This window comes from Eucalyptus grandis, chromosome 3 (genome assembly GCF_016545825.1).
Source record: "Eucalyptus grandis isolate ANBG69807.140 chromosome 3, ASM1654582v1, whole genome shotgun sequence".
NCBI lineage: Eukaryota > Viridiplantae > Streptophyta > Magnoliopsida > Myrtales > Myrtaceae > Eucalyptus > Eucalyptus grandis.
Window position 1 is genome coordinate 14,797,826 of NC_052614.1, and position 15,994 is coordinate 14,813,819.

Below are 15,994 nucleotides of genomic sequence, written 5' to 3' on the forward strand. Positions count from 1 at the left end.
CCACTAAAAAAATTATTATTTAAAGGGAAAAAACCGTAAAAAATCCTAAACTTTACTTAGTATGATAAATTTACCTCATTTTTTTTTTGTGATATATAAAACTCTAAACTTTTCCAACTGTGACACATTTACCCCAATTTTTTTTTTCATAGCACAAAAAACCCCAAATTTATACTATCGTGACATATTTATCTCAGACTATAGAGCATTTTCATCTTTTACTTTTGCTTTTCCTTTTTCCTTTTTTTTTTTTTTTTTTTTTTCTTCTTTCTTCTCCTCTCTTCCTTATGCCATGGCCGGCGGAGGGATGCCGGACTTAGGCAAGGGCCACCCTCCTTCAAGTTAGGTGAGGATAGCCCTCGCTAGATCTGGTGAAGGCGGCCCTTGTTGACGTTGATGAGGCATTCCTTGCCAGATCTGGTCCCGGCGAGGGCAGCCCTCATGGATCTGGTGAGGGCTATCCTCACTCGACCCAGGGGGGTTACCCTCATTTGCCCAAGTGAGGGACGATTGTGAGGGCGGCCCTCACTAGCCTAGGTAAGGGCGGCCTCGCCTGAGTCTAGCTTTCCTCTAATGGCCACGGTAGAGGGAAGAGAGAAGAAGGAAAAAGGAAAAAAGAAAAGAAAAAGAAAAAGAAAAATAAATTTTAAAATTAAAAGACGAAAATGCCCTTTAGCCATAGATTTTGGGATAAATGTGTTACAATTGGCAAAGTTTGTTGTATTTTGTGTCATAAAAAAAAATTAGGGTAAATTTGTTACATTAGATAAAGTTTGAGGTTTTTAGTGGTTGTTCCTTTATTTAAACGCTAACTTTTTAAAGTGACTCAAACTTGAGTGTAAGTAAAAAATGCGAAACCCCTTTGGAATATTGGCTGCAAAATATCATTAAACAAGATGAATTACTATTTAACTCTTATTATATCATGTGCTTTTCCATATCTCTAAACAAAATAGCAGAAATTAAGATAATGATTTTTGCTTAGTTCATAATATCTTGTGCATTGCACAGGTTCAATCCTAGCACGATACATACTACGACATGTTTCATATTAATAGTATAGAATGTTCTAATCTGAGATTGTGATATATAACTTACAACAACCTGTTTCATGTCATGAATGCTTATTAGGCCTATGTAACGTACATGCTGATGTATAAAACACACTAATTGCATGCTCAATTGCAATGAGACAAACATTACTTGAATTTACGTACAATTAGATCCGATGTTCTACCTATAATGGAAAGGCCACATTACAAAAACAATAGTAAACAATTCGACAATTGCCAGCGAGGCCAATATCATATTTAAGTCAACGGAGGAGCTAACTAAAATGATTCTAGCCTCTAGGAGTGTAGTTTAATCAAGCTATTCGCTGGCTATAGCCTATGTAACGTGGTCAACTATACAATCCATTCCTCTTTAAATTAGTATATAGCTGTCACGAATAAAGTAATAAAATCAGTAAAATTATTATTTGGCTTCTAAAAAGCTTGTTTCGGCAAATAATATCGTCATTAATCAATCAATCGGCACGTTGGCTAACCTCGAGCATTGTCATTTTTGAAGACCTTACAAAATTTTGCATTATTTTTGAAGACCTTACATTATCTTTGGAAACCCCTTTTTCGCCTTTTTAATCCGAGATTAATATCCAGAATATTTAGACGTCACTTCAGAGTTGATACCGATAATTGAATCTGTAGTCTCATTTTTTCTTGAGAGGCGAGGCATTGGTCATCGTACCAATTCGATGCAATACGTATCCGCGATGCAATCGATTTCCCCATATACAATTAGCGTGCTTTATGGATACATCGATCGGTGCGGTTACGCAATTTCAATAAACATCAAGCAACATGACAAGCTCTTGCCAACAGACAATGCTGTCATCGGAATGCAGACATTTAATGACATTCGCAACATGCCAAGTCGTGCATTAATTTACAAGCGCTTTTCGAGGAAGCTTCATGCTTGTTCTTCGCATTTTTGCACTCTAAGTCATGGCAAGGCCCTTTAAATCCGGCAGAAACTAAGAGACTGAGGGAAACGATCACCGGAGAATCGAAGTCTCGCAAGAAAAAACGAAGGCTTCAGCATGGGTTCGGGTCCGGCGCTGGAGCTTCCGTCCATAGATTTTTCCGGATTGGGCGATTCGGAGCCTGGAAGCGGCGGTTGGGATTCCGTCCAAGATGCCGTCCGGCGAGCGCTTGAAGAGTATGGCTGCTTCTTGGCTCTGTACGACAAGGTCACCGTGGAGCTTCACGACGAGGTCTTCCATCAGATGGAGGAGATGTTCGGTCTTCCGGCCGAGACTAAGCGCCAGTTCGTCGATCCGACCAGGCCGTACGATGGCTACCTTGCTAACCTCCCTCTTAACCCTCTTCATGAGGCCATGGGGATGCGCGACGCCCTGAACTCGGGCGCGATCGAACGCTTGGCCGGGCTCCTGTGGCCAGAGGGGAACGCCAAATTCTGGTACGTCTGGCACGAATCACATTCCCGAACTTCCCTTGGCCATGCTCGAGTCATTTACGTTCTGTCGAAAATTGTTCATCGTGAAGAACTTCAATTACTAAAAAACTTGGCAAATTCTTAAAAACCGGCCTCTCTGAATCACTTGCAGCGAACTGCTGAACACGTACCTGAGGAGGCTGTCCGAGTTAGACTACACGATTCAGAAGATGGTGTTCCGAAGCTTCGGCGTTGAGCGCTATCTCGACTCGCACACCGCGTCGACGCTACATGCCCTTCGCCTCCTCAGGTACGGAGCGCCAGAGACGGAGGAGGCTCGGCCCGGAGGCATAACTCATTACGACACGACCTTCGTGACCATGCTGCAGCAGAATCACGTGAACGGGTTGGAAGTGGAGACGAAGCATGGAGACTGGATTAAAGTCAGGCCTTCGGCTTCCTCTACTATCGTCATGCTTGGAGAGTCATTCCATGTGAGTCTCTCTCTCTCTCCCTCTCTCTAATAATCTCTTCATTATATCCCACCTTTTACAAAATAAGATTAAAAATAGTGGATATGCAAAAACTATAAAAATTTTCTAAACCATTGAAGCCTGCTCTAAAGAAAAATCCTACGTAAGAGATTTTATCCACAATCCGTTTGAGAAGATCTGACAGAGTAGATAATTAAAATCCTCATATCAAGGTTGTTTGTATGAAATTTTCTTTATGCTGGCGGTGCTCGTGCTATATAATTTTATATCTAATTTGTGAGCTATATTTTTCTTGGACCAATAAATTTGTGTTGTAGAATATTGCTCATTCCTTTAAATAGTCTTTGTTTACCTAACATTAATTTCTTCTATAATTAAATTTATGAGTGATTTTAGAAATTCACGACTTTCCACTAACCACCAGGATGCTTAAAAACTGAACAGTAAGTAATTGCAAATTGCCCTTCGAAATAGACTTGTGCCTTTTTTTTTGGGTTCTCGTGTGATTCTCAATAATCCATATTCATGATGCTTGATTTGGATAATTGGTCAATATTTTCAAATTGTAACTACTTAATAAAGGGAGAAAAATTATTAGAAAAGTCCTAAATTTATTGCACCATGGTCAGTTCAATATTAAACCTTTTAATTTGACCAAGTTGATCCTCAACCTTTTGATGATTTGCCAAGAGTATCTCTCAAATCAATTTTCTATTTTTTTTTTTTTTTCTTTTCTTTCATTTTTTTTTCCTATTACTTGCCAGTCGCCATCCATAGGTGAGGGCAACCTTTGCTATATGGTGGCGACCTCCAATGGCCATTGTTGAGGCCGCATCGATGAGCAGAGGGAAGTAGGAAAAAGAAAAAAAGAAAAGAAAGATAAGAAAGAGGGGAAAAAGTGCAAAAAAATTGGAAAATAAAAAAAATGGTAAAAATCATCTACATTAGTCTTGGCATCCACGTCAGCGGTTTTTGACCAAAATTGGATTATATTGGTAAATCGTGAAAAGATTAAGGTCTAAATTGGCAAAGGAAAAAAAAAAAAAGATTTAGGATTGATCGCTATAAAAGAAGTTTAGATTTTTTGGACAATTATTCTCGAGACAGGTTAGTTGTGTAGTTATAAGAGTACACAAGATGTTTACCCCCATTAACATTCATGCAATAATCTCCTTGATTAAGAGATGCATGTATGGCTGTGTGTATAACTTTCACCTCAGCTGTGACCTCTTTCATGGTCTTTTCTTAGGGATGGAGCAACGGAAGATTATATTGTCCTCGACACCGTGTGATGATGCGCGGGCACGAAGCCAGGCTCTCCATCGGGATCTTCTCCGGCGTTGAAGGAACCGTTCGGTGCCCCGACGAGCTCGTGGACGAGCAACACCCTTTGCTTTTCAAGCCCTTTGACGCTGAGGGCCTCGTCCGCATCTTCGCCACACCGGAGGGACGGAACGGAGCTTCGGCTCTCAAAACCTTTTATAGCGTTTCTAATTGAACGTGATCTTTCTTCAGATTATTATTCCAAACCCTTTATAAAGCCTTTAATTTGATGTTGGCGATCGTTGTTTTTCTCCAATCCCCAATCCCCATCCCCCAAAACCGCAACCTTTCTCTACCTATGTCATCTGGTAATAAAATTAATAATCACAAGATTTAGCGGATGACCTATCTATGTACATCCATGGTTAAAATTCCTTTATCCCTGAAATAGAAATTTCGACCTTTTGACGACGTCACAGAGTAAAAACATATTGGGAATAAGTGTATTAAAAGTCCTAAAATTTATCATATAAGTGCAATTAAGTCTTAAAACATTCAAAAAGTACAATCAAAAGAATGATTTGATTGGACCAATTTGATAAGTTTTATGACTTAATTATACTTTTTAAAAAATTTTGAGACTCAGTTACACTTTTTTTACAAGTTTTATGATTTAATTGCACTTTTTGAATTTTTTAGGACTCAAATGCATTTTTGTGACAAGTTTTAAAACTTCCAATACATTTATCTCTTTACAATAATATGTACGTAACGGTTATTCAATACAGATTCATTGCATATAATTAGATCACTTTTCTACCTTCGGAAGAAGGCCACGTTCCAAACGCAATATTAAACAACGACAATGGCTATGAAAAAGCCAATATCATATTGAAGTCAATGAAGGAAGGAATACATGATTGATGACGTGCGGACCCCTCAAGTGCCACAACTTTGGCCAAATGGACACTTAAGTGCCATAACTTACGAAAGGTATACTTAAGTGCCAAAGTTGGAGTAAAAAGGGATCACTTGAGTGCTACTCTGGCCAAAATCCGGCCAAAACGCCAACGTGGCGTTTTTCCGGTGAAGCGCGCCCAAAACGACACCGTTTTGCACGCTGACGTGGCCAAAACGGCGTCGTTTTGGATTGACGTGGAAAAAATAAATAAAAAATAAATTAAATTTAGTCAAAATATTAAAAAAATAATTAAAAATTTTAAAAAAAGTTTAAAAAGTTTAAAAAAAAAAATTAAAAAAAATTTAAAAAAAAAAAAAGCAACGGGGGAGGCGGTTGAGGGCCCTCGGCCGCCGCCGCCGGGAAGGGCCGGCAATGGCGGGGGGGGTCGGCTGGGGTCGCCGGGCGAGGGCTGCCAACCTCGCGGATGGGCGAGGGCTGCAACCCTCGCCCCCAGATCGGGCGAGGGCTCGCGAGCCCTCGCCGTCGTCGGTCGGTCGGGGTCGCCGCCCCCGGCCGGGCCCGACGACCTCGGCCGACTCTCCCCCGCCGTCGCCGGCCCTTCCCGACGGCGGCGGGCCGAGGGCTCTCGGCCGCCTCCCCCGTTCCTTTTTTTTTTTAAAAATTTTTTTTTTTTTTAAAGTTTTTAAAAATTCAAAATTATTATTTTTAAAAATATTTTAACTAAATTTAATTTTAAAATTATTAATTTTAAATATTTTAACTAAATTTAAATTTAAATTTAAATTAATTAATTTTTTAATTTTTTTATCTCGTCGCCCAAAACGACGCCGTTTTGGCCACGTTTGCATTCAAAACGACGTTGTTTTGGGCGCGCTCGCCGAAAAACGCCACGTTGGCGTTTTGGCGGAGTGGCACTCAAGTGATCCGTTTTTTTTTTCGAATGTAGCACTTAAGTGTACCTTTCGTAAGTTATGGCACTTAAGTGTCCCTTTGGCCAAAATTATGGTACTTGAAGCGTTCTTTTGCCCATGATTGATTATAGGAGTAGAGTTTAATCAACTTATTCGTTGGCTATAGCCATAGTAAATACATACCATGCTGAAACTAAACAATCTAGTCCGCTCTACATTAGATTTAACCATTGCGAATATAGGAGAAAAGTGTTCAAAAAATCTTAAACCTTTTGCATTTGTGTCAATTTAGTCCTAAGCCTTTTGCTGGTGCTAATTTATTTCTAAACCTCTTCACTTTGTGTCAATTTAGTCATTTCCAGCTAATTTTGACCATATTTTGTTGATTGGGTGCCGGCCAGCTGATATGACATGATCGGTGCTGTCATGGACAACTTTTGATAAATTTAATTTTTTTTGAATTTTTTCCTTTTCCTTTTTCTTTTTTCTGTTTTCCTTCTCCTTCTCCTTCCTCCAACTAGTCGCCGGACCTCGGCGACCGGCCAAAGCAGACCTCGACCTTGCCAGCCATTGGCGAGGGCGACCTCATGCTAGGCGGTGAGGCTTGCCCTCTCCGGATTTGGTGAGGGTCAAGCCTTGCCGGCCATCACCTCTAGTCAATCATGAAGGTCTGGCGACTAGCTAGAGGATGGAGGATGAGAAGGAAAAAAAAAAAAAAAAGAAAAAGAAAAGGAAAATGAAAAAAAAAGAAAAGGAAAATGAAAAAAAAAGAAAATGAAAATTCAAAAATATTAATATATTATTCAAAATTGTCTATGTTAGTGCCGATCGTGTCACGTCAACCAATCAGTTCTCAATTAACAAAATCCGGTTAAATTTAGCCATAAAGGACTGAATTGGCACTTAATAGAAAAAGTTTATAACTGAATTGGCACTAATAAAAGGTTTCTGAAAATGTTGAGGACTTTTTAAACACTTTTCTTGCCAATATGATATTGAAATTGACAAAATTATTATTTGGCACTTAAAAGGCTTGTTTCTATAAATTAAGTTGTTGTTGATCAGTCAATTGGCGTGTCAGCTAATTGCGGATATCATTTTTGGTGAAGGATCAACCGATTGATAGACCCATGAAATTTTATATGGCGTCAGAGCAAGATGTCATGATCTCAAATATTAGTGCGGGAATACTATAATATCAAACAATGTTTTTATCTAATATTTTAAGCTTTAAGTTGAATTTTGTAGCCTCGTGTTCCTCAAGGCACGAAGTCTTAGTCGCCATGTTTGTTAGAGTTGACATGTATTGCTTTGCGATTAATCTCCTCGGATATAATTAACGCCCTTTATTAAAACCTTGGGTAGGTGTCACTTGGGGATTGTTGCTTGAAACACATTCATCAGATGATTTTTCAATTGGAAATACAATTTCTGAGCTGGGCTTCATAACTTAATTATTACTTACTAGAAGTCAAACACTGCTTTGTTGTGGAAGAAAGCGATCAAATAATAAGTTTAAGTATTGGCTTTGCTCAAATGATACATTTGACCAAAAAAGTTCTAAATGTATTCTAATTGTGCAAATTCAGTCATAAACAAATTTTTTTCTTTTAGTCAATTTAGTTTAAACCTTTTATATTTGTGTCAATTCAATCTATCTAGCTAAATTTAATTGGCTAGCACTGACGTGGATGCTGGCTGTCACTGACCATCCGATCGACGATGACATGGCAATTTTTTAATAATATTTTTTTTGAATTTTTTTTCCTTTTCTTCGTACTATTTTTCTTCTTCCCCCTACCCTAGTGGTCGGTGAGGATCTTGTGAGTCTCCTTGGCCACTGGGCGAGGACTGTGAAGCCCTTGATGGCCGCTGGTGAGGGTCGCGGGTCCTCATTGAGCCTCGCCTAGATCTACGCGAGGGTAGGCTCGCCATGGCCTTGCCCACGGTTGTGAGGCCATGGCCGCCTTCACTTGCCTCCAGTGAAGTCCTTGCGGCCCTCGGCCTTTATGAGGTGCCTCACAGTCCTCCCCCTTTGTCTCAGGTACTCTCTCTCTCTCTCTCTCTCTCTCTCTTTCTCTCTCCCAATGGTTGTTGGGCTTGCTTGAGCCTAGTCGCCGCACTTCAACGTCAATTTGAGGTAGTCGCGCCTCGCAAAGGCTTGGAGGCCGTAGGTGAAGGTGGCCATGACCTCGCAATCGCATGCAAGGCCGCCTTCACCCCCGACCGGTGAGGCCATGGTGAGGTTGCCCTCGCCCAGATCACCTCACCTACATCTGCGTGAGGTTGGGGGAAGAAGAAGAACAATAGGAAGAAAATTAAAAAAGAAAAAGAAAAGAAAATATAACAAAATTAATAAAAAAATTCGAATAAAATAAAATATTATTAAAAAAAACGCAGTGTGAGCGGCGGCGGATGGTCGATGCTGGCTTGCGTCATGTTCGTGCTAGCCAACCAAATTTGGTTAGATAGATTGAGTTGGCATAAATATCAAATGTTTAGAACTGAATTGACAAAAAAAATGGGTTCATGATTAAATTGGTACAATTGCAATAGGCTTAATATTTGTTTTTTTTTCTTGATAATTTTCCTTAACTATGAGACAGAGTATATCTACCTAAAAATGTCTTGTAGATAATGCTAATAATGAATTTATTTGAAACGAATCGTTGGCTAGGGATGGAGCAATGGCCGAGTTCACTGCCCCAGACACCAAGTGATGATCAATGGGAACGAAGCGAGGTATTCGATCGGCTCGTTCTCGTTCATAAGATCGGCTCGTTCTCGTTCATAAGAGGAGTGGTCAAGTGCCCGCAGGAGCTGGTGGACGAGCAACACCCTTGCTCTTCAAGCCTTTCGACGAAGTCGGTCTGTTCCGACTCTACGAAACAAAGCAAGAACTCAAGGACGAATCGACTCTTAAGACGTTTTTTAGTGCTTGAACATGGCTAATTGTTATTTTTATGAACGCTATGCTATTATTAGTGAAAGAGTTATCGGATGCTACTCTTGCATTATCGAAGTGTCATTATTTGTGAGTGTGTATGTCTAGCACGGAGTGCTTGTACCCTGTGTGTTTGTGTATAGAGAATATGTTCATATCTACATGACCATATGGCATATGCAACGTACCAAGTGAGGACAGGTCATATCATGTGACGACGTTCTATGTAATGTGATGAAGATTGTGTCATGTGATGATATTATGTGGCAATGTTCTTGTGATGATATGTCGCTAGACAACATGATAGCATGAATCCTTGCGTGGTGTGTATGCATGTCCGATTTACTAGATGATTTGATTCTTAAAGAATCCTAGCAGGCCTCTCCAGCATCAACAAGACCAAAGAGGGCCAAAATGGAGCTTCTACAATTGATAACTTTTTTTTACAGAATTTAAAATCTCCCTTCCCGTGGAGAAATTTGTTGAAGTGCTTTTGAACCACCGTGTGTCCTTAAATTTTTTTGATAAATTTGAGGCGTTCCTATATTTTAAAAGAGGAAATTTTTTTTATCAGAGTTTAGAGAAATTGGTAATTACAGAAGGAAAAAAAAAAAAAAGAAACGTCGTCAGGGTTTAGTTGGTAATCACTCTGATTAGGGTTGGTAATTCTAAATAGTTAGTAAGCAAGGAAAATAGAAGTTAATAAATCCAGAGAAAAAGTTCACAAAGTCTTAAAAAAAGGAATTAAATAAACGTTGGTAAGCAACTTGAATGATCAATTTAGGGCGTTGTATGAAAGACAAATAAAAGTTGGTAAATAATAAAAAGAGTGGACATATTAAAAGAAATCAAATATTAGTTGGTAACTAACTCAAATGAAAATATGCAGCCGAAAAGCAGTTCGTAATTTAATCAAAAAAATTTAGTCAATCATTCCAGCAAAAAAAATGTTAAGCTTATACGAGAGTCGGTAAATTCAAGACATTGGTAAGGAAGTTAAGCAAAATTTGGTAAGATATTAAAAAAAAAAATTACTAACCTAGAATCTATAAAAAAAAAAAAAAAAAAGGAATTAGCAATCTTGTAAAAGAGGCAGTGATTTGTCAACAAGTTATCTGAAAATTTGGTGATTGGTAATTTTTTTTTATCAAAAGTTTTTTTGACACTTATTGACTCTTTGAGAAATCTTTCAACACAAAAAAAAAAAAAAAAAAATTCTTTGTTGTGGTGAAAATGAAATAATAAAATTGTCTTTGATTCCTTATTGGACGAACATCTCACCCATCGTGCCTGGGGAAGGGAGGGGGGAGTTATTCCAAAAGGCTTAAACCTATTATACGGTGACTAACTTAGCCTCAAACATTTCAATTGTGTGAATTAAGTTCTAAACTTTTTAACAATTTGCCAATTATTGATAATAAATATATTTTTTGTCGACTAATTTTTCTAAATGATATAACCAAACATTTTTTTAGTTCTCCAGTAAAACAAACGCACCATTAGAATTTCTATTTGGAATGGATTTCTTTGACGTTGTTAAGCTAGAGACATATACTAAACATGATCATTATATTTTGAATGGAATTTATCTAATTACTGTATTCGAGTTCTCTCTAGCCAGTTGAAGATTTATTTTATTTTTTGTCAAATAGCGAGTGGAGTTGATTATTGCATCGCAAACGACAAAAGTGAATGACTTGGTAGGGCTCAAACCGTGGCAAAGGTATTTTGAGCCGAATACTACGAGGAATTTAAATATTGTAAATTTCTAGTAATATAATAAAGATACATGAGATCATTTGAGTTATTTAATGACTTTTTGAGACGCCTAGGAATTTTTTAAGGCTAAAACCCTAATCCATACGCAGAAAGCTGGACAAAACCAATTCCTCGCTACTTTTATAATCGGAACCGAATCTTCTCAATTGATGATGACCTACAGTCTATTTTTGTCACTAGTGACAAGCATCAACGATCTTATAATACCCTAAATATTACCAAATTGATTATTAAGTGATGCGACATACAACACATTTGAGCATTTAGAACAAGCGGCTATATTTCCATAATGCATTTAGAACAGCCTATCACATTAATTATTAAATCATTTCTATAAGTTAGTCTCAGTAATTTCATGCATGATTGTACACTTATAGTGATTGGTTGGATGTACTATTACCCTATCACATCCATCTAGAAATGAGATAATCATTCAAAAAATCCTAAATATATTATATGGCAGCTAATTTAGTCGTAAACCTTTCAATTATACTAATTTAGGCCAAAACCTTTTGATGAATTACTAATTTAGTCTTTTTGGCTAATTTTAGCAAAAAATCATTAACATGGCAACGTAGTTAGTGTCAATTATCTTACATTCCTTTTCTTCTTCCTCTACTCATTGCCAAGCCTCAACAATGCCCAGCATCCGGCCACAAGCAAGGAGTGCCAAGGTTGGTGAGCTAGCGACCCTACGTTGCCATGTTAATGATTTTTTGCTAAAATTAGCCAAAAAGACTAAATTAGTAATTCATCAAAAGGTTTTGGCCTAAATTAGTATAATTGAAATGTTTACGACTAAATTAGCTGCCATATAATATATTTAGGATTTTTGAATGATTATCTCATTTCTAGATGGATGTGATAGGGTAATAGTACATCCAACCAATCACTATAAGTGTACAATCATGCATGAAATTACTGAGACTAACTTATAGAAATGATTTAATAATTAATGTGATAGGCTGTTCTAAATGCATTATGGAAATATAGCCGCTTGTTCTAAATGCTCAAATGTGTTGTATGTCGCATCACTTAATAATCAATTTGGTAATATTTAGGGTATTATAAGATCGTTGATGCTTGTCACTAGTGACAAAAATAGACTGTAGGTCATCATCAATTGAGAAGATTCGGTTCCGATTATAAAAGTAGCGAGGAATTGGTTTTGTCCAGCTTTCTGCGTATGGATTAGGTTTTAGCCTTAAAAAATTCCTAGGCGTCTCAAAAGTCATTAAATAACTCAAATGATCTCATGTATCTTTATTATATTACTAGAAATTTACAATATTTAAATTCCTCGTAGTATTCGGCTCAAAATACCTTTGCCACGGTTTGAGCCCTACCAAGTCATTCACTTTTGTCGTTTGCGATGCAATAATCAACTCCACTCGCTATTTGACAAAAAATAAAATAAATCTTCAACTGGCTAGAGAGAACTCGAATACAGTAATTAGATAAATTCCATTCAAAATATAATGATCATGTTTAGTATATGTCTCTAGCTTAACAACGTCAAAGAAATCCATTCCAAATAGAAATTCTAATGGTGCGTTTGTTTTACGGAGAACTAAAAAAATGTTTGGTTATATCATTTAGAAAAATTAGTCGACAAAAAATATATTTATTATCAATAATATTTTATACCTAACTATTTTCGTTGGCGATAAAAAAAAAAAAAAAAAAAAAAAAAATTCGTTCATTCACTTTTATTAGCGATACAAACTATTATATTTTATAAAATATTTGCCAAATCTTGAGCTTTCCGTTAAATAAATGTACGGATTTATGTTTTAACATCCGAACAATCAACAGATGATTACAATATTTCCATGTTGGAGTTGGATTCCTAATTTAAGTGGACTAAAAGGAATTTCCTATTTTGCATGTGAATTGTAAGAGGTGGAAATCTGCTCGGTTGTTATAGAATAGAGCAAACAAGATGAGTTTTAGGGTTTCTTTTTTTTTTTTTTTTGTAAGTGTTCTGAGCAATAAGAATGGGAGGTGTTAACCGAGGTTGAGCTATTTTTGCATAGCATCTCCCCTATAGTATTGTCGCCACAATAGAGAATAACCGCCAGTTTGAGATGGATTGATGTGGTTCCTTTTTGCCCATGAACAAAGAATGGCCTGACAGAAAATCATATTGGCGAGTGGTGAGACCCCAATTCTTGATTGGAATGAACACCAAAGGCCTCTACCCTTCCATCCCATAGATAGATAAAGATAGAGAGGGATGACATAGCTTTGGGTTTTTTTTTTAATTTGATCAAATAGTTGAATAATGAAAAAAAGAGATAATGAATGACTGATTGAGCTCTTTGTGAGGTAATACTTGTGGCATTGCTTTGGGCATAATTTGGGCTAGGAAGCACTCAAGTGATTGTGAACTTTATATACTCCAGATTTATGGCGGACTTCTTGGTGGCTAAATTTCCCCATAAAATAAGTATTGACACTCAAATTGAATAAATGTAAATCTCTAGTGTTTCTTGACATTCATTCTTGATTTCTCTAGTAATCTCTTCTTCTCATGTTATACTTGAATTGCAAGATCTGTTATCCTTAACTTTATTCTCACAAAGGGTTCTCTTTCAACACCCCTCAAAATTCCCACCATAGATTTTTTGGACAGGGTCTTGTTGCACCAAAAAATAACCAACAAATAACCAACACTAATTTTGGTTATTATGGACAAGTAATGGACTTGATCGAGGATAACAAAGTTTGGTCATTTATGGACAGAATTATAGATAACTTAATGAATTGGCAGCTTGAAGGAATCCACAAAACATTGCATTTGAACCGGGGACTAATGAATTGGTGCAAGGAAACTTTGAATTAAATTCTTTAGACGAATTCGTGGCAAAAATCTCGGATGAGAATATATACGTTCGAAGAAATTTCTACAAAGCAAAAGAAATCATGGGCAGAAAATATTGGATAGATACACGATTCGATAATGAATCAATAATCTCGGCCAAATGGCGGAGGATATGAAAAGAAAGGAAAACAAAAAGGAAAAAGAGTCCTTTGAATCCTTACCCACCGTCGATTCATCCATTGACCTTATCTTGTGAGGAAATCAGGGAATCACATTGAAAAAATATTTTCCTTGTTCTCGAAATTGTTTAGGCATCTAATTGATATCAATAATCAAGCGATACAAATGATCATTAAAAAAAATAATATTTTCTAAATAATTTATTTTCCATGAAACCCTAAGAATCCTCCCTCATGTCTACCTCCGTATCTCCTATTCTGACCAAGCAATTAACTTCAAACAATTCTTCCTATGTAGAATCAACAAAATCTAGATACACACTTCACAACTACAACTGCACGTCTAGTGCGAACTTCACTCTGATGAGATAATGAAGCTAGGGTGTCCCAGTTTCCCCATTAATTTCAACCATATATTATCCGAATCATTTGTACGAAACGAACTATCCAAGACGCGTCAGCAATAAACCGAAGACTTAATTGTGACTAACAAACTCAATTGGATTCTCTAAGACCAAAAACCGAAACGAACTAGATTCTATAAAAAATTTCCATATCTCCCGCCCCACAGATATGGCAACTTCAGGGCATCTATCAACTTGCCAGAGAAAAACACATACCGATTTTAGAGAAGGCAATTTAAAGGAATACCTTAGTACCGGGAACGACATCATCGGGAAGCGACGGAATATGAGCATACTCCATTGCGGTCATCTCGCTGTGACCATCCGTCAGCGTCAGTCTCAGCATCCGATTACCACCAGAGCTCTTCGGGCCTCGTCAATACTACTTCTCGCAATGTCCCTCACCGCAGATATCTGTTCGAGCACACAACTAAACGATCACAACCCTAAGCACAACGAGCGCGAAGCCGAAGCGAAACCAACCACGCGCCACTAACACACAGGCAACGGAAGCGATCAGAGCCGGTGACCTAGGAGCAAAAGCCAGCGTCCGGGCGGCCTAACCTGGAGGACCATGGGGCCGTGGAGGCGCGAGGCCTTGCGGTTGGGGAGGGTCCAGGACCCGACGGACCACAGGTCGGTGTTGAGGAGGTCCGATTTGACGGCGACGGCAAGGGCGGCCGTGTCGGAGGGATTGTCGATGAGGGCGTGCTGGATCATGATGACGGCCCGGACGTGGGCCGCATTGTCAAAGGACCATCCGCGCTGCCGGAGCCTCTCCACCAGCATGGCTTCCGAAGAAGAATACGTCAACGACGCCGCCGCCGCCGACGACAACGGAGTAGGAGCGGGAGCAGGGGGAGCAGGAGCGGAGCGGGAGTAGTAGGGGCAGGAGCGGGAGCGGAGGACGAGCTCAGTTCCATCTCGAGAGAGAATTCTCTGCAAAAGCAAAAGCTGCGTGGCCGCATTTTGTTGCAGGGGGAGATGCCGTTTAGGGGAGGAAGCGAATCTGCGGGCCGCCCGATCAGCCCGAGCCTGCGAGTTGCGGGCTTGAGGGTAGGCCCGCCACGTGGCGGCCCTAGTTTTTTTTTTTTTTATAGGAGAGACTGTAGTGAAAACAAGCAACGGGCCGCGCGCTGGGCGGGCTTGGGCAGGTCTGGGCGGGCCGGTCGGCCTGCTTCGGGTGAAAATACTTTGCCAGGCCCGCCCACGGTTTGGGAAAGATTGGATTTTCTACACGAAGTAATTAGCTTTGGACGTGTCCAACTGGACATGCCCAGCTTGTCCAAACCCGCTCGATCCTAGTTGTTTCAGGCTTGATGGGCCTCGGTGGGGCCCCCAAACTGCTAGACTCGTGATCGTGTCTAATCGAAGGGGTGGATTTTGTGCGGGATGGGGCGAGTCACCCTCAGTTGCCCCAAGGGCTTCCTTTGGATCCTTGGTGCTCAGTTAAGAGGTAAAAACTCACCAAAGGAAGGGAGCTTTCTAGGAAGGCTTTCATTGCTTGTCCGTTCGACATGTAGGGAAGACAAACTCCATTAATGAGTTCCTTATTTTAATGTATTGATGTTTGTATGCTTTCATACCTCTCGATGTACCTTCTTTCTTTTCCAAGATGAAAGAATACTTTCTAAATATTTTATATCCCAATGATCTTGAAACCTAGGCGGGGACCAATATGAACCCTTTTATGGACTTGCTTAGGTCCAATTACGCCTCAATCAAGAAAAAAATATTTACATACAAACTTGGCCACCAGATTTTGTAAGATTTTTGTCAAAGTCCTAAAGAACTATCAATGGGAACTTCTAGTGAGA

General features: G+C 39.0%; 1 protein-coding gene across 1 annotated transcript; it reads left to right on the forward strand.

Moving 5' to 3' along the window:
* Nucleotides 1-1,835: 1,835 nt before the first annotated feature.
* On the forward strand, nt 1,836-4,647 carry LOC104430236 (probable 2-oxoglutarate-dependent dioxygenase AOP1). The gene is made up of 3 exons (XM_010042993.3): nt 1,836-2,481; nt 2,630-2,951; nt 4,201-4,647. Exons 1-3 carry the CDS (start codon nt 2,102-2,104, stop codon nt 4,447-4,449), a joined length of 951 nt encoding a protein of 316 aa, XP_010041295.1. The 5' UTR covers nt 1,836-2,101; the 3' UTR covers nt 4,450-4,647.
* Nucleotides 4,648-15,994: the final 11,347 nt, after the last annotated feature.

Coding starts and splice junctions, on each gene's coding strand:
- LOC104430236 (XM_010042993.3), top strand. CDS start 2,102: ATGGGTTCGGGTCCGGCGCTGGAGCTTCCGTCCATAGATTTTTCCGGA. Junction 2,482..2,629: donor GAGGGGAACGCCAAATTCTG/GTACGTCTGGCA, acceptor AATCACTTGCAG/CGAACTGCTGAACACGTACC. Junction 2,952..4,200: donor TGCTTGGAGAGTCATTCCAT/GTGAGTCTCTCT, acceptor GTCTTTTCTTAG/GGATGGAGCAACGGAAGATT.